This window comes from Trachemys scripta, chromosome 1 (genome assembly GCF_013100865.1).
Source record: "Trachemys scripta elegans isolate TJP31775 chromosome 1, CAS_Tse_1.0, whole genome shotgun sequence".
Lineage (NCBI taxonomy): Eukaryota > Metazoa > Chordata > Testudines > Emydidae > Trachemys > Trachemys scripta.
In genome coordinates, this window is record NC_048298.1 from 216241316 (window position 1) to 216260827 (window position 19512).

Here is a 19512-nt window from a genome sequence, read left to right on the forward strand (position 1 = left end):
TGTTGATGAGAGAGACAAGCTTGTGAGTTTACACAGAGCTCTTCTTCAGGTCTGGGAAATGTACTCAGGTGTCACAGCTAAATACAAGGTGGAACAGATTGTTTAGGATAAGTAGTTAACACTTTTCAAGGAACCATTCAAGGTGAAGTGCCCCATTAACATCTCTGCAGTCATGGGAAGGGAAGCAGGGAGTGGGAGCAGCTGTGAGGAGTTCTTAATGGGTTACAGATTGTTGTAATAAGCCATAAATCCAGGGTCTCTGTTTGGTCCATGATTTTTAGTGTCTAGCAAAGTTATGAATTTAAGCTCCCAAGCTCATCTTTTGAAGGTGTTGTTGAAAAAACACACCTGAGCGACAAAAGGTTTAGCGCTGAAAAGCGCCAGTATAGACAGTGCTTTATCGCTGGAAGCATGTCTACACTGCCCACGTCACAGCCCTGCGATGGCCGCACTGTAAAGTGGGTAGTGTAGACATACCCTAACACATCTATTTGGGCATAAGATTTCGTGGGCTATAACCCACTTCATCAGATGCAACCCCATGAAGTGGGTTTTAGCTCACAAAAGTTTATGCCCAAACAAATTTGTTGGTCTCTAAGGTGCCACAAGGACTCCTTGTTGTTTCTATGTAAGCTTGTAAGCTTGTCTCTCTCACCAACAGAAGTTGAAACAATAAAAGGTATTACCTCCGCCACCTTGTCTCTCTGAAGTATTTTTAAGTTACACTTCTCCAAACATCTGAAATTGAACAAAAGATTTTTCATATGAAACAACTTTGAATATAATCAAAGTATGTTTCTTACTAAAGAACATTGTGGGGACTGAAAATATAATTAAATATACATGCATCTCAAATTCATACCTTTTTTGGTTGGCTGACTGTTCCAGGAATATACTGCTGCAGGGGAGCTGCCACGGGGGGGCGTCTCAGGGCGGGGGCGGGAAGCTGCCACAGGGCTTGGGGAGGGCACAAGATGAAGGTTTCGCCTAGGGCGCAAAACATCCTTGCACTGGCCCTGACTGTCTGCCAGAAACAAAGCTGTTGAAGACCACCTCCCCCCTCACGTCAACTTTGTTACAGATCCTTTTCTCATGATAATTTAAAAATATAATCTGAGTTATGAAGATGGGAGATCTATAACTGGAACCTTTTGAGTACTGTAGATAACCTCTAGAACACAGTATACCAGTTTAATAGATTAATATGTTTAGCATGTATTTTGAGTCATTTTATTAAATGATTTCATGTTAAAATGTCATTTTAAAAGATTATTCCTTTCCCAAGATTTACATTCTACCTTTGGGTTATGGTCAGTGAAATTCCTTGATAATCTGCCCTATTCCATTATGGTATGCAGTGTTATTGTAGTCAAGTCAGTCCCAGGATATTAGTGAGACAAGCTGGGTGAGGTAATATCTTTTTTCGTTTAAAAAATCTTTCATTTATTTTTTTTCTTCAGGTTTGAGACCTGAAGAACTGTGTGTAGCTCAAAAGCCTGTCTCTGTCACCAACAGAAGTTGGTCCAATAAAAGATATGGCCTCACCCACCTTGTGTGTAGTTGTGGCTCCAGTGCTGGAAGAGAGCTCTCCCAGCGCTGTAATAAAGCCACTTCTGCAAGGGGAGTAGCTACCAGTGCGACTCCCAGCGCTGTAGCACTATCTACACTGTCACTTTACAGCGCTGAAACTTGCATCGCTCAGGGAGGTGTTTTTTCACACCTGTGAGCAAAGAAAGGTTCAGTGCTGTAAGTGGCAGTGTAGACAAGGCCTTCTTGTGAGCATATATGAGATCTGGTAAATCCTGTTTACAGATAGACTTAGCAGAATTCAATTTTCATTTTTATATGACTTAGATGGATAATATCAATGTTTATTTTTAAGCATTTTTATTTAATTATCAGTTGAAATTTTCAGAGTTGTAGGAAGTTATGGAGGTGAAAATAATTATTTAATGACAGTAGACACTGAGATTCAAAAAGCTAAAGTATTATAATCATTAAAACACAAATTGTCAATATCATATGTCCAATTTTTAGCCTTAAATCAAATTCTAAGTTCTCAAGCAGCATTTTTCTTACCTTGCCTATATATACATTTTGATTATCGATGGAAATATTCTTTGTTGTTTTGTGTGTGTATGGTGAAACTGACGTTTATTGACATTTACTGATAAAAATCTAATCCTTCTAAGCCTAGATATTGTAAATTACATGGCACTGGGGCATGGGCACTCCTTCAGTTACAATTGTGGGTTAAAACAACGAGGAGTCCTTGTGGCACCTTAGAGACTAACAAATTTATTTGGGCATACGCTTTCGTGGGCTAAAACCCAGTTGTTTTTGCTGATAAACACAGCTACCACTCTGAAAATTGTGGGCGAGTTGCTCTTAAAACTAATACTTCCAAAGTTTTAGAATAGGCCCCCAGTTGGGATTTCCAGAGTCCTGATTTCTAGGAGAAAGTCTGATTGTCACTCCCCTTTAAACACTGTTTGCTGGATGGAGTGCAGGCAGATGTGCCCTCATGCAAATACAAGTTGAACTGGAAGCAGATGCTTTTGGCGTCTGGCTGGGGACTGTCTGAGTTGGGTCTCACCTGGCTGGTTCCTCCCCTGTAATGTGCCTTCTCCTGCGTCTGCTGAATCCTGCATCGCCAAACCCTTTCTCTTGCCCCCCTCGCCCTGCTGTAGCAAGGCGGCCTCTTTTCCCGGGCTCCAGCCTTCCCCCCACGGCGCCCCCTCCCAAGGTAGCAGGGCCTGCTAGGACTGAGCCTTCGGCTGAGGGAGGGAGACAGGCAGGGGGCTTTCTCGGGCGCTCCTTGCCCCATGGCTTAATGTGCTCCCGCTGGCTGGGAGTCCCGGGCTCGGGGCTGTCTTGCACCCCCCGCTTCTTTCTCAGGTGTAGGCGGGCGCAGCCCCGCCTGCTCCCGCCCCTCCGGCCGAGCCCCGGGGGGAGGCCCGGCTGCCGGGTCAGAGCGGAGCTGCTGTCTTGCTAAGCCCGGCTAGCGCTGCGTGCGGAAGGACTCAACCCCCGCCCCCCTCCGGCTGCGCTGGGACCGCCGCGGCTCCTCCTGCTCCGCCGGGACCAAGCGGGGCTGGCCGGAGGAGAAGGGGCGGGAGCGCGGCAAGAAGTTGCAGGCGGCTCTGCAGGATGGTGCCAGAGGTTGCGGGGTTGGAGCCCGCGGGCGCTGCTGCCGCCAGGGCGCTGTGAAGGGGCGGCGAGGGCCAGCCGCGCTCGCCTGCTGCGGCCGCCGTGGGGGGTGACTGTCCCCAGCCATGGGAGACTCGGTGTTTAACGAGAAGCCGGCGCTGTACTACGCGGTGAGTGGATGCCCCGAGTAAGGCTGGGGCTGCAGCCGGGGTGCAGAGGGGCGGGGGGGGGGGGGTGTGCGCTGAGGGGTTCCCGTAATTAGTGCGCGGGCCCCCCTCTGGCAGGGACTTTGCCCGAGTCCCGCAGGGAGCTGCCTGGGTGACCCGCCCCTCACGCCTGTAGCATCGCTCCCGGCACCGGGGCGGGCGGGGGAAGGGCCTTTGGGGCCGTCGGTGGAAGAGGAAGGCGCCGCCTCTCCCGCCAATGCTAGCGGTAACTGAGCAGCCATGCACCTTGCTCCGTCAGTGCCCCCCGGGGCCTCTCGGCGAGTGCTTCACCCCGCGTGGGGCTCTCTGCGGGGCCGGCCGGCTGCCTCCCCCTCGCCAGAAACTTGCCAACCCCTCCACGCGGGCAAGGACGGGTCTGCGGCTGCTGGGCTGCAAGAGCAGCGTCTGGAGCCAGAGCTGGGAAATGGGGCGAGCCTGGGGGGATGAGGCTGCTCGGCTGAGTGCCCGGTGGCTGGGCGCGTGGGACTGGTCCCTTTCCTCCTTAAGCCGCTCACTCCCTTGGGCAAGTAGGCTGGAAGAACAGGGACAAAACTGCACCGGCTCCTCTCCAGTTCCTAATGATCTGCGAGGGGTCAGGAAGTAGGACCAGTGTTTGCTTGGACAGTGGATAGTCGGGGAGGTTTTTTTAAGGCATTTCTTTTCATACGAATGCACTTAAAAAGGGGGTTGTGGTTGTTGCATCTGGGTGTGGCGTTCCATGGGATCCCTCAAGGTTTCCTCTGTCTTTCCTCCTCTGTGAGAGGCCGGCACTGTATGTAACAGGACTGGAGTTTGTCAGCTCTCGTGTCTGCCAAGAATTAAGTGCAGGGAAGGGAGGATGCATCTTCTTAGAACTATTGTGGCTGTTACTTAGAAAGGAAACCAGCAGAAAGCATTACTTACTAAGGGATTTGGTTGTGAAAATTATGTAAATGGGCTGTACCACGGCAGCCCCTCAGATAGCATGATGATGGGGTACAGTATAAGAACTTAAATAGGTTAAAATACTAAAGATTTTTCTTTGTATGAGGGGTAACACTGCCTTTCTTGAGGAGAGGGTGAGATGTCGTTATTCTTAAAATTAACACAAGGAAGTTTTTAAAAGCTAGCTTTGTGAATACAATATGCACAAGCCAAAACCAGTTCATTTCTTTTTGTAAGGTAACTTTTAGAACTGGGCTGTTCTTGCATAATGTTCTTTAAAGAAGTGATGCGACTCTTCATCACAGTTACGTTGGCATTTTGTCCTTTTCCCCTAACAAGTTGAATGGAAGAACAAATTGCCAGTACTTGAAGTCATTTTCAGTTACTGATTCTTTTGCTGTTTCTCCGGCATTTTATGTGATAAGACCATTTTGTATCATTTACTTTACAAGAGCTGAACACTTGAGAAACCACTTCCTTTTTACTAGCCTTATTAGGAACATTTTCTCTGTTGTTTGGGTGAAAAAAGCAACTGTCTCCACTCTGTTTATTGCCTGAAACCATATGCAAAAGTTAGAATTATTAAAAACATGCTCACATTTACACTGGTTTAAATCAGGAATAATTCTATTGCAGTTAGTAGAGTCACATAGATGTAAATCATGTATAAGTGACAGCAACATTGGGCTTGTAACTTTTATCAGTATTGGAATTTAGCTGCTTGGAAAACTAGGGACACCCTCTTCCATGTAGTCTGATGTCCAATCCTGAGACAAGCAACAGAGGGTCCTGTGGCACCTTTGAGACTAACAGCGTGGGTAAGAACCTCACTTCTTCAGATGCAAGTAACAAGCAACGGAGGGTCCTGTGGCACCTTTGAGACTAACAGCGTGGGTAAGAACCTCACTTCTTCAGATGCAAGTAACAAGCAACAGAGGGTCCTGTGGCACCTTTGAGACTAACAGAGTNAAGATGCAAACACTACTTTACTTGGATGTTCACTTGAAGTTTTCATTTAAACAAATGTGCAACCTAAAAGTTGTATAATGGCAATGTGGGGGATGAGCCCTAGTAGTTCAAGGTGCCACATTCTGTCTCAGGATTCAAGTATCAGAGGGGTAGCCGTGTTAGTCTGAATCTGTAAAAAGCAACAGAGGGTCCTGTGGCACCTTTGAGACTAACAGCGTGGGTAAGAAAGAACCTCACTTCTTCAGATGCAAGTAATGCATTACTTGCATCTGAAGAAGTGAGGTTCTTACCCACGCTGTTAGTCTCAAAGGTGCCACAGGACCCTCTGTTGCTTTTTACAGATTCAGACTAACACGGCTACCCCTCTGATACTTGAATCCTGAGACAGAATGTGGCACCTTGAACTACTAGGGCTCATCCCCCACATTGCCATTATACAACTTTTAGGTTGCACATTTGTTTAAATGAAAACTTCAAGTGAACATCCAAGTAAAGTAGTGTTTGCATCTTTCTTCAGTTACATACTTTTATACTGAGTGTGGGGTTCTGAAAATATTTTCATACCCACTCAACCATAGTATTGCTCCGTCACAGATAGTACTTCGTAAACTCAGCTAATGAAGAAGATTCTAAAAGGTGGTTGCTTCTGTATGAATATTTTTAATCTATTCCAGCTCTCTGTAGTGGTAATAAATCCGCTGAACTATTCGTTACTGTCAGTAAATGAGCAGTCCCTTTGAAAATCTGATATTTCACTCTTTTCTTTGCTTTTACATCTTTAGTTGAGATAACTGTATATACAGTACCTGTTTACCATGCTACATACAGGGTCCTATTTGTTTAGTGGGACAATTGCCCCACTAATATTTGGAGAAGTTTCTCAAACTGACACAAAGTTTATAGAGACTAGGTGGGTGAGGTAATATCTTGTATTGGGCCAACTTCTGTATAAAATAAAAGATATTTGCTCAGCCCACCTTGTTTCTCTAATATCCTGTGACTAACACAGCTCCAACGACACTGCATACACAAAATTTGTCACATACTACAATTTCTGTTGCTTCCTGTGATCATGTTTGTAAGCCCACCATGAAGCTACCAGCTCAACTATGTTTCTCTTGGTTTTCCACTAGTTCATCTTCATGGCAGCAATCAGCTGACATAAAGTTCAGGTCTGCTGTCATGCAAAGAAGCAAGCTCACATGATCAGCCACATCAGAAAAGTGGCAAGAACGACAACTGTTGTAATTGTGCTGTTTTGTTTGAATTATTCTGCATCATGGTAGAGGAGAAAATGTAATTATAAAAATAAAGTTAACATCAATAAATTAATCAAATTTCCCTTTAAAAGGCCTAATGTTTAACTGAGCTATATTGTCTGCATGAAAAATGCAAAGGAGGGATAACAGTTTGATAGCAAGATTTAGATCCTGATCCAGCAAAGCACGTATGCATGTGCTTAACTTTAAGCCTGTGAATAGTAGTTGACTTCAGGGGTTTTACATTAAGCACATGCTTAAGTATTTTGTTGGATTGAGGCCTTAGTCACTACTATTTGAATGTCACTTATTGCTATTTCTTTTAATTTTAAATAGTTGTGTGGACTAAATAAAAAAGCAAGTTCTTGGATTATCTTAATGATGATATGAAATAAAAATTGTGCTCTTACAGTATTGTTTAGCCACAAATATTTATTATTGGACTATATAACAATATTTCTGTTTTTTATTAGGACTGTTTACTTACGTGCCATTCTTTAAAAAATAAAAGGGAATAAAATAACATATAGAATACCATTGTAACTCACAAAGTTCATGATCTATTTCTAAGCATCTGCTAGGTATAAAAATGTAACCTTAGTGCTGTTGTCCATAAAGAATCAGGTGTAACTATTTAGCTGAAACTAATATTATAATATGGAAAGTGGAATTGCCTTCTCGGATCACATGACTGTTACCGGGTTTGATCCTACTCCCTTTGAAGTTGGTGGGAATTTTGCTATTGATTTCATTGGGAGCAAGATTGCCAACTATTTTCTTATTTCACAGCTATGCTTTGAATTAAATGCTGGAGCCTTATCACTGAAAAAACACTTCAACTGGTGAACGGTTTATTCCTGTCAACTAGTTGGAACATCTTTTTTTTTTTTTAAAGTCAGCTAATGAGAAATTTTGATGTTTCAATCAGAATGGTTTTTCTTCCACAATTGTTCTAACATTCAGCCCGTTTTCTTGTTTTAACTTAATTCCATTATTGCCTCCTAACTATATAATTTGGACCACTCCAAATAATTCCTCTCCCTAGTTGGTGTTTACATTATTGCAGTATTGTAAATACTTGAAGATGCTTATTTCGCCTTGCCAGTTGCCATCTAGCCAAGTAGCATGCTTTAATCTTTCTTCCCAAGCCAGTCCCATTAATCATCTTTGTTATTCTCTGCTGAATCCCCTCTTATTTAATAATTTCTTTCTGGTATTGAGGAGGTTTAGAGCTAAATACAGTGTTCCAGGTGCTGTTTCACAAGAGCTGAATAAAGGGGGATTGTCACTGATATGGGATGGGAGGCCTCTGCCTAATCATTCTTAAATTTATATTAACTTTTGAAATCTTAATAGCAATTTAAAAAAATGCTACAGCTCCATGTTTTTTATCTTAAATACTTATTAAGCAGCATTATAATATTTACATTATTTTTAAAAGGTCATTGCCAACTTGAAATCTAGTCAATTAAAGGTGATTTAAAATTAGTTTGAGGCACTATACCTGTTTGTAAGTTCCTGTGATGGGGGGGATGGGTATAAATCCCTCCAATGGGCCAGGGTCTAGCCTGAATACAGTGACTTAAATCAGCCCTGCCCTGAGACATATGCCAGAAGTGGCCAGCCTGGAGGGAGAGGCTGGAGTTATCAGGAGGGACAAGAGATAAAAGGGGAAGGCAGGCCTTGGATGTGTCTGCCCTGACCAGCAAAACTCCCACTGTTCAACTAGTTGGGAGGGAGGGAGAGAGGGAGCGAGCGCGCTCTCTCTCACCCTGAGGAAAAGGGAGTCTAGTTATTTCATTGTGGGTTTTTTTGAGGAAAAGAAGGTTTTTTTTTTTTTTAGCAATAGTCAGGGACATGTCCTTCTTTCTGGCCCAGTCTTTGGTCAATTGACGCTCAACTGCTGTGGCACCTTCACAGACTCTCTGGTAATTTTTGTGCTTTTAAATATTTCTCTCTCCTGTTGCTGTGTACAGGGGAGACTGACTATGCACACAGTGCTTTCCAAAAAAGTGTGATATTTAAGTTAGAAGGATCCTTTAAAACTAAGAGCTAGGACAATAAAAATCCATGGTTGAGGAAAATTGAAGTACTTAAGAATTTATTTTTGCAGAATCCTAGACTTACTTTTTAAATAGAGTTGTTCGTACTTCTGGTTTGAAGGTATGCTATCTGATGTCTTGTGTCTGAAGCCGTTAACAGATTGAAACAATAGAACTGTGTGCTACATAAATATCTCTCCTTTATTTCAATGGTTATAGTAAGTCCCAAGTGTCATTTATCTTAGTGGAATGATAACTTTGAACCTTCTTTTTTTAAAAAAATAGTAGCAATTTCTTCAGTTACTCAAATAATCAAAGAAGTATTCAATTGTTTTCACATTGCTGTTTCAAATTAATATAATTTCAGGATCCGAGGAATATTTTCAGCTACATTACATGAGCAAATTAGCTAGCCCAATTAGCAACAGTTTTTCTAGGCCCGAGCATCTAGTTTTTACAGATTAACCAATCCTATTGTCTGAAAAAGTGTGGGTTGTTTGTTTTCTGGAGAAAAATGATAGATCATGATTTGAAATTATTATTGAGCCCAGTCTTGCATTCTTCACTTGGTGGCAGAATTCCCATTGACTACAGTGATTCACATTACAAAATCATAAGAATTTGGGAAGTGGCTTTTCTGTTAAGCTTTTTAAAAAAACAAACAAACAAACAAACAAAAATATTGTGCCACTCAGCAGTGAACCCTATGTCAAGCTTAGAATGATATTTATGGACACTGAAGTCTATTCATGTTTCATTGATCATGGAAAGTTTCAGTGACTGACCATTGAGAAGCCAGGTTGAAAGAAGGAGAGGTCTCCTCTATTGTAGAGAGCAGAATAAAATCCTGTCAAGTATCAAAGGGGTAGCCGTGTTAGTCTGGATCTGTAAAAGCAGCAAAGAGTCCTGTGGCACCTTATAGACTAACAGGCGTATAGGAGCATGAGCTTTCGTGGGTGAATACCCACTTCTTCGGATGCATGACATGCCACAGGATTCTTTGCTGAATAAAATCCTGTGTGTGGCACAAGCTCTTAGAAATTTTCAGAGTGAAAGTACAATTCAGTTCAAGTTAGTTAATATTTGTACCATACGGTGAAAATGCTAAGTAGTCTTGGCTCTGAACATGCCCATGTGTATGAATTTTGTACCTCTTGTGGTACACACCTGTGCATGTGTTTTGCCTGCTTTAACCTCTCAGTGACTCTCCTATCCTTTTCTTGGCTAACGAACCTTTGGTTGGTTTACTGTGGAATTGGCTACCAGCGTTGTCTTTGGTGTGGGATCTAGAGTGCCAATTAATCTGGGGTGAGTAACTGGTCTCTTGGTACTGGGAACAGCCTTGTGTGGTGTGATGTTTGGTTTGAATCACCTTTTATCGCAAGGTCCAGTTTGTCTGGGTGGCAGGCTGGACTGGAGAGTCAAGGGTGACTCCATGGTGGGACTGGTACAGTGATCCAGGAGTTCACGTTTGTTACTGGCTTGGTGAAATCTAATTATGGAACACACCACCTGTTTTGGATATCTGCCCTATTTTCTGGCAGTCTGCCCTGAGGTGGGCACTCAGTCATGGGCCGCTCCAGACAGTGTGACAAAGGAAACTCAGTATAGTTAATCTGGAGATTTGTCCAACCTGCATTAACACAGCTGCTGTGTGAATGAACTTTAAAGCACAGTGTTGTGGAAGTCTGTGCAAGTAGCAGATTCTTACGCAGTTGGTCAGTAGCAGGCTTAGTCCTGGAAGGAAAGTTGGCCTTGTAGATAATGCACAGGCCGGGGAACTGAGAAATCTCGGTTCTATTCCAGGCTTTGCCACACATTCCGCATATAACTCTGGACAAGTCACTTCACCTTTCTGTGCCTCAGTTTTCCTGTGAACATACTTCCTTGCCTCAAGGAGTTGTTTTTGTGGATTAACGCATTAATGCTTGGGAGGTGCTCAGATACTAAGGTGATGTGACAGAAATAAAAATAATAGACTCTGTGGGTTTGGTGTTTATCTAACAGTTTGGTTCAGATTTTTTCCTCTGGAACTCGACAACTTTCTAAATCTGCATCTGGGTCAGCAGTGCCTGCCCAGGAATCAGGCACGAGCTGCGACCTTTTTGTTGTTTAGTTTTTGCATTTCTTTCAGCCTGGAGAATGAAGTTATTCACTCTTATGACGATCGGTGCCATAGAAGTATTTAGATAGTCAGTGCAATTTTTCTTTGTTGTTAGTTGCTGGTTATTTTCACTTTCTGAGCCCTGGTCTACCCTACAATTTAATGTTGGTATAATTAGGTCTCTTAGGGGTGTGGAAAATCCACACACCTGAGCAACATAGTTATCTGACCTAATCCCCAGTGTAGACATCGCTACCGCCTCTCGGGGAGGTAGAGAACCTATGCCAATGGGAGAAGCTCTCCTGTTGTCGGCATAGGTAGCATCTTCACTAAGCACTCCAGTGCAGCTATGATGTTGCAGATCTGTAAGGCTACGTCTACACTGTGCACCTTACAACGGCGCGGCTCTGCCACTGCAGCTGCGCCATTGTAAAGTGCGCTGTGTAGCCACTCTTTATTGCCGGGAGAGAGCTCTCCTGGCGTCAAAATAAAACCACCTCCAACGAGGGGCGGTAGCTTCATCCCCGGGAGCGTGGCTCCCACCGACGCTGTCCACACTGGTGCTTTTCGACGCTAAAACTTTTGTCGTTCAGGGGTGTGTTTTTTTCACACCACGAGTGATGAAAGTGCCAGTGTAGACAAACCCCAAGTGTAGACAAACCCCTAGTCTCATGCTTTATTAACACAATGCTGCAATGCATGCATTGCATAGACTGCAGGGGAATATTTTTATAAATTCCAACAGAAATAAATATTTTATACACACACACACACACACACACTATATATATATAAAGTCAGGATGCATTTTTTGTTGTTGCAGCTTTTGAAAAAGCTTATTTCTACAAAATCTTCTTTTTGAGTCAAAATAGACCTGACAGTATCCCCTTAAGAAACAAACCAATTCTATTTGATATGCTTAGCTAAGTCTCTTGAAGACTTCAATTTCATAGTTTGTGTTTCCTCAGTTTTGACTACCAATATACCTCTGGTTGTTATCCATTGCTTAGTGTCCTCCATGGAAATACAGTTCACTTCTTGTGTTTGAATTCAATACCCGTTTCCATAGTGATGGCCCAGCTGAACTTTTAATGGGTCGATGAGGTACATTTAGAGTTCATGTTTCGTGTTGTTCATCGTTTTCTAAAGGTATTTAAGGATACAAGGATGGAAATAAAAGTGCTTCATCTATCCAGGGAATACAGAAGGTGCGCATGCAGTGTACTCATCACAAAAGGAATAAAAAATCCTTTATAAAGCGAAGTCTGGCAGACACATCCATGTTGTTAGTGTTCACGAGTTCTATGGGAGTGTCACCTCCAAAAACTCCCTTGGGGAAGAGCCTGTGCCTTATCGGGATTAACTGGTTTAAAAAAGAAAAATAAGAACTGTTTTCTTAGTAATGATTGCTATGTAAAACTTTATCAACCATACACAGTAAAAAGGATTTCCTGCATATATTTTGTATTAAATCAAAAAAGAGGGTGTTAGAAAGTCCTGATGTGAAAATGGATACTAAAGAAGTCGTTTTTTATAGATTGCCTCTAAGAATTCTACAGTACTACAATGTGAATTAAGTTTATTGCGGTTGTATGAGAAGTGTAGGTGTCTGTTATAACTATACAAAATGGAGTTTGGTGTTGCTCCAAACCTGTATCTTTGCATTTTTGTAACAGTTGTCTGAGTCCTACCTTAGAAGTGATACCAGGAGCCTATGCTATCTGACACTTCATGACCCACTTGATTTGTTTGTTCTTAAAGATTATTTTGTATGTTGCTTTGTTTGTTTTGGAATGTGCTAACTTTGTAGAGTCTGAGCCTGATTATGATGTCAGTTACTTTGGTGTAAAACCAGATTAGCTCTGTTGACTTCAGAATCTCTGAAAAGCAGGCTAGATCAGTTGGTGCCTAAATATGGATTCAGGCACGTAACTTCAGGTGCCTGAATTCTGTATATGTCATACCCAATTATATAGTGCAGGACGGATTTACATAGGCATAACAGATATCAATCTAGTATAATTTTACTGATCAACTTGTAATTAATACAAACTATCATCAATATTGACTTCAGTGGCAGTCGATTAGAACTTCTGAAATTAAGCACTTGAATAAATGTCTAAATATGGATTGAGGCACCAAACTTCTGGCACCCAAGTTTGAAAATTTTGGCCTGAATGTCTACATTTCTGAAAGTGTGCAATATTCTTGCAGAACACACAAATCCTCACATGTATTATTTTGCAATACATGGAAATGTGATATTTTTCAAGTTTGTATTTAAAAGGCACATTGTGAAGAGTTGTCAGGATACATTGTTAAATTTGATTTATCAAGCCTGAATAAAACTGAATAGAGAGTCTAAGATTTTTTTCTTTTCCCCCATCAGTGTAGACAAATCCCTGATAATGTACAACACACACTTTATACTCTCATCCCTGAGTACATCTCCATGTCAATGCAGGCTGGACCCTTTTTTTATGTGAACAGAGCAGTCTTTTAAATTTTTTTTTCTAGTCCATTTTGTAAATTGTGCGTAATAATTTGGTATTTAAACACATTTTAAAGTGAAAACAGAATCTGAAGATGAAAACTTGAGAGAGAAATATTAAGCTGATTAAAGGCACTTGGGATATGTTAATGCATTTACATGGAAAAACAACCCATTGGGACCTTGAGAACTATAGCCCCATCTAGTCCATCCCTTGTCTTGCCAAGATATGTTGTAGGTCTTTGAATGGATATTCAGGCCAACTTTAAATTCTGTAATGCTAGCCGCTCCTTCAGTTTGCCAAAAGAAACAATCTCACGTCCCAGTGACTCTCTGGGTGAAACAACCTGACTTCTTGCCTTTCATTTATACCATGACCTTAAATGTTTCCTTGTTTTCTCTGTGGTAAATGGTTCACCTCCTATATCATATCACACTGCCATTAGTATTTGTACAATTAAATTTCCCTTTAGTGGATGCTTCATTTTGAGCTTTGGAAGCTTTCCTGCAAAAACTAGGTTTAAATAACAAATGATTTATTTTAGAGCAAAGTGTAAGTACTGGGGAAGTGGCCACATAATTAATGAGGTTTTGTATGTTTGCCAGCAGAGTTTGGTGTGAGTGGTTGGGGAAGCCCCTTCACTAGTTATGTTCCTTCCTCTCTCAGACATGCCAAAGTGTGGTATTGTGTATTTACTTTTTCTCATTGAGGGCTTTCGTATCCAGCTTCCATAGGATTCCAGCTTGTCATCACCCCTTATTAAGTGAATACAAATAGATACTAGGGGAGACTGTGATGTGATTTGGCCTGCATTGTCACCAGTATGTATATATGTCAGAATGACAACTTATGAATATCACAGTTCCTGTGCTCTTCACTGCGCCTAGCAAAAATAGGGATGGAAGATGGGAGCAAACTGGCTTAGGTTCAACCCAAATAAGAAGGAAACTATTCTAAGTAAGAAGTATCTAAAACACTGAAAGGCTGACAAAGGAGGTGCTGTTGTCATCATGAATAGGTCGGAATATGAACAAGAGGCTGCTAGGCAGCTCTCCAACACCACATTCTACAAGCCATTACCCTCTGATCCCACTGAGGGTTACCAAAAGAAACTACACCATCTACTCAAGAAACTCCCTGAAAAAGCACAAGAGCAAATCCACACAGACACACCCCTAGAAACCCAAGCAGGGGTATTCTATCTGCTACCCAAGATTCATAAGCCTGGAAATCCTGGATGCCCCATCATCTCAGGCATTGGCACCCTGACAGCAGGATTGTCTGGCTATGTAGACTCCCTCCTCAGGCCCTACGCTACCAGCACTCCTAGCTATCTTCGAAACACCACTGACTTCCTGAGGAAACTACAGTCAATTAGTGATCTTCCTGAAAACACCATCCTAGTCACTATGGATGTAGAAGCCCTCTACACCAACATTCCACACAAAGATGGACTACAAGCCATCAGGAACAGTATCCCTGATATTGTCACGGCAAACCTGGTGGCTGAACATTGTCCTCACCCATAACTATTTCACATTTGGGGACAATGTGTATCAGCGGCACTGCTATGGGTATCCGCATGGCCCCACAGTATGCCAACATTTTTATGGCTGACTTAGAACAATGCTTCCTCAGCTCTCGTCCCTTAATGCCCCTACTCTACTTGCGCTACACTGATGACATTTTCATCATCTGGACCCATGGAAAAGAAGCCCTTGAGGAATTCCATCATGATTTCAACAATTTCCACCCCACCATCAACCTCAGCCTGGACCAGTCCACACAAGAGATCCACTTCCTGGACACTACAGTACTAATAAACGATGGCCACATAAACATCACCCTATACCAGAAACCTACTGACCGCTGTACTTACCTACTTGCTTCCAGCTTTCATCCAGATCACACCACTTGATCCATTGTCTACAGCCAAGCTCTACGATACAATCGCATTTGCTCCAACCCCTCAGACAGAGACAAACACGTATCTCTATCAAGCATTTTTACAACTACAATACCCACCTGCTGAAGTGAAGAAACAGATTGACAGAGCCAGAAGAGTACCCAGAAGTCACCTACTACAGGACAGGCCCAACAAAGAAAGTAGCAGAACACCACTAGCCATCACCTTCAGCCCCCAACTAAAATCTCTCCAGCAGATCATCAGGGATCTACAACCTATCCTGAAGGATGATCCCTCACTCTCACAGATCTTGGGAGACAGGCTAGTCTTTGCTTACAGACAGCCGACAAACCTGAAGCAAATACTCACCAGCAACCACACACCACACAACAAAAACACTAACCCAGGAACCTATCCTTGCAACAAAGCCCGTTGCCAACTCTGTCCACATATCTATTCAGGGGATACTATCATAGGACCTAATCACATCAGCCACACTATCAGAGGCTCGTTCACCTGCACAGCTACCAATGTGATATATGCCATCATGTGCCAGCAATGCCTCTCTGCCATGTACATTGGCCAAACCGGACAGTCTCTATGTAAAAGAATAAATGGACACAAATCAGACGTCAAGAATTATAACATTCAAAAACCAGTTGGAGAACACTTCAATCTCCCTGGCCACTCGATTACAGACCTAAAAGTCGCAATGTTACAACAAAAAAATTTCAAAAACAGACTCCAACAAGAGACTGCTGAATTGGAATTAATTTGCAAATTGGACACCATTAAATTAGGCTTGAATAAAGACTGGGAGTGGATGGGCCATTACACAAAGTAAAATTATTTCCCCATGCTTATTCCCTCCCCCCCAGTTCCTCACATCTCCTTGTCAATTGCTGGAAATGGGCCATTTTCATTACCACTACAAACAGTTCTTTTTCTCTCCTGCTGATAATAGCTCACCTTAACTGATCACTCTCCTTATAGTGTGTATGGTAACATCCATTGTTTCATGTTCTCTCTGTGTGTATGAATATGTATATATGTGTGTGTGTGTGTGTGTGTGTGTGTATATATATATATATATATATAAAAAAATCTTCCTACTGTATTTTCCACTACATGCATCCGATGAAGTGGGCTGTAGCCCACGAAAGCTTATGCTCAAATAAATTTGTAAGTCTCTAAGGTGCCACAAGTTCTCCTGTTCTTTTTGCTGAACAAGGGTTGTGAGCTGCTCAGATATGGAGAATTCAGAAGCACGTGGCTATCAGGTATATACCATTTCAGTGCAGGCATGATACTTGTTAACGTAGTTTGCAGTATCAGGATAATTTTGGATTAATTCCTGCTCCTAGATTCTTATCAGACAGCTGTGTCATGCAGTCCCTCTTTCCATTTTTTGGCTTAGAAGCAGCAACCATTCCTTTCTAATAAAGACCTTTCCACATTGATCTATGCCCTTGTAATTTCAAGGCTAAATTGCTGCAATGCTGCCTGCTTGGGCCTACCCACGAAAAACACCTGGAAGCTTCTGCTAGTACAGAATGTAGTGCTACACAACACTTGTACTTTGCATTGACCACACACACACACACACACTTTATATATACACAATATACACACACACAATTCTTCAAATCGAGATCCCATATGTTGATTTGTATTGGCCGATTCATAAAGAAAGGCCTCATAGAAGTTACAACATGCCCTGAAGGGATGCCAGGCCAGAATGTAGTCCTACCTTCGTAGAATCATGGTATCATAGAAATGTAGGGCTGAAAGGGACCTCAAGAGTTCATTAAGTCCCATTCCCTGAGCTGAGGCAGGACCAAGTAAACCTACACATCCCTGACAAGTGTTTGGCCAACACGTTCTTAAACTCCAATAATAGGGATTCCATAGCCTCTCTTGGAAGCTTCTTCCAGAGCTCAGCTATCCTTGTACACCTCTACTCCGATATAAAGCTGTCCTCGGGAGCCAAAAAATCTTACTGTGTTATATCGAACTTGCTTTGATCCGCCAGAGTGCGCAGCCCTGCCCCCCGGAGCACTGCTTTACCGTGTTATATCCGAATTTGTGCTATATTGGGTTGCGTTACATTAGGGTAGAGCTGTAGTTAGAAAGTTTTTCCTAACGTCTAACTTAAATGTCCCTTGTTGTGGAGTAAGCCCATTACTACTTGTCCGACCTTCAGTGGATATAGAGAACAATTTATCACCGTCCGTTTTATAACAACCCTGAACGTATTTGAAGACTATTATCAGGTCCCTTCTCAGTCATCTTTTCTAAAGACTAAACAAGCCCAGTTTCCCCCCGGCACCTTTCCTCATAGGTCGTATTTTCTAAGCCTTGTATCGTTTTCAGCTGAGGCCCCACAGTGCCACGTAGAGTAGAACAATTACCTCCTATGTCTTACATATGACACTGCTGTTAATACACTACAGAATAATATTAGCCTTTTTCACAACTGCATCACATTGACTCATATTTAATTTGTGATCCACCATAATTCCCAGATCCTTTTCATCATTACTACTAACTAGATAGTTATTCCCCATTTTGTAGTTGTTCATTTCATTTTTTTCCCCTGCCTCAGTGTAGTAATTTTGCATTTGTTTTTATTGAATGTAACTTTGTTGATTTCAGATCAATTCTCCAATTTGTCAAGGTCATTTTGAATTCTAATCCTGTCCTCCAAAGCGCTTGGAAACCCCTTCCAGCTTGGTGTCATCCACAAATTTCATAAGCATACTCTCCACTTCAATAATGAAAATATTACACTGGACCCCATACAGCACTGGACTGATTAGCACTGGACCCCATACAGACAACTAGGAGTCAACTAGTTGCATCTATCCAGTTTGACAGTGAATCGTTGATAAATTACTCTTTGTGTACGGTCTTTAAACCGATTGTGCACCCACCTTATGCTAATTTCATTTAGACACTTCCCTAGTTTCCTTGTGAGAGTGTCATATGGGACTGTGTCAAAAGCTTTATTGAAATCAAGATACATCACATCTGCAATTCCCCCTCTCCTTCTCCCCCTCCCCCCCCCACCATTAGGACAATAACCCTGTCAAAGAAGGAAATTTAATTGGTTTGGTATGATTAGTTCTTGACAAATGCATGCTGTCTATTCCTTATATCCCTATTGTCTTCTATGTGCTTACAAATTGATTGGATAATAATACCTTCCTTTCTTGCTAGTGAGGATCCATGCTAACAAGAAGTTGATTTAGGAAAAGAGAAACTTACAATTGTGTGTTTGTCTGTTTTTACATCTTATCTACGTATGTAATCTAATGCACTGCAATACATATTTGTGTTCATTTTGATGCTATGTTTGTGATGTGCCTTTATTTCTTGTTTGTTGGAAATATTTCTCTTGAGGTTATCCACAAGATTACCCAGTGACCACATTATGATTGGTCTGCAAGTAATGGCAGTTGCATAGCCACCACCACATCGGAAAGAGATACCAAGCTGAATGGTCCCTGGAGAGTATAACAGTTAGAAAGCTCTTTCTTGTTAGAAGGTATTTAAATTGTCTTGTTGAGAGCAAATTGTGTAATTCATTTTGCAGCATTCCACTTGTAAAGGACAATGGAGGGAAAAACTACTGTTTATCTTCAGTTACTTGTATTATCTTTTTGACAATATAGACGCTCATGAGGTGCTTAGACAAAACTAGATTTGTCAGTATAATGGCCTGATTGTAATTTCTAAGGGTATGTCTACATTACAAAATTAGGTCCATTTTTATAGAAGTCATTTTTTTAGAATTCAATTTTATACAGTCTATTGTGTATGTCCACACTAAGTGCATTAAGTCGGCGGAGTGCGTCCTCACTACCGCGGCTAGCATCGACTTGCAGAGTGGTGCACTGTGGGTAGCTATCCCACAGTTCCCGCAGTCTCCGCTGCCCATTGGAATTCTGGGTTAAGCTCCCAATGCCTGATGGGGCAAAAACTTTGTCACGGGTGGTTTTGGGTACATGTCATCAGGCCCCCCTCCCTCCCTCCTTCCATGAAAGCAACGGCAGACAATCATTTCACGCCTTTTTTCCGGGGTCCCGTCCGCCGGACCCGCTCAGCCCGCTGCCTGCCTGGATGATCGGAACCCCACGCAGGCAGTGGGCTGAGCCTGCTTCCAGTCTGGGGCTCCATCCGCTCAGCCCCGCTCAGCTGGGAGACCTCGATGAGGTCGATCGGGGTGCCTGGACAGACATGGCTATCCTCCTCTTAGAGCACCGAATGGGAGTGACTCCAGGTCATTCTCTTCTTTAAGTTTCGTCTCATGGAGATTCAGTCCTGCCTGGAATATCATGCGACCTGGAGGCTGCTCTCCCAGCTGGCAGCACCGCGCGGTTGCGCCTACCCCAGCCTGTTCCTTGCTCCCATGGCTCATGAAGTCTGGACAGTAGTAAGGAGCAGTTCAACTTGTGGAA

General features: G+C 42.5%; 1 protein-coding gene across 2 annotated transcripts in view; it reads left to right on the plus strand.

The window, feature by feature from the left end:
• The window catches only part of ARHGAP6 (Rho GTPase activating protein 6), a 475738-nt gene that overhangs the window by 229214 nt on the left and 227012 nt on the right, over positions 1-19512 (plus strand). The window contains exon 1 of one of the 2 annotated variants that reach the window (XM_034757097.1): positions 2984-3320. The exons of the other annotated variant lie outside the window; for it this stretch is intronic. Within the exon in view, the coding sequence (XP_034612988.1) occupies positions 3276-3320 (45 nt within the window). The 5' untranslated portion in view covers positions 2984-3275. Of the gene's footprint in view, positions 1-2983; positions 3321-19512 lie in introns of those variants that run through there. 2 annotated transcript variants of the gene reach the window in all.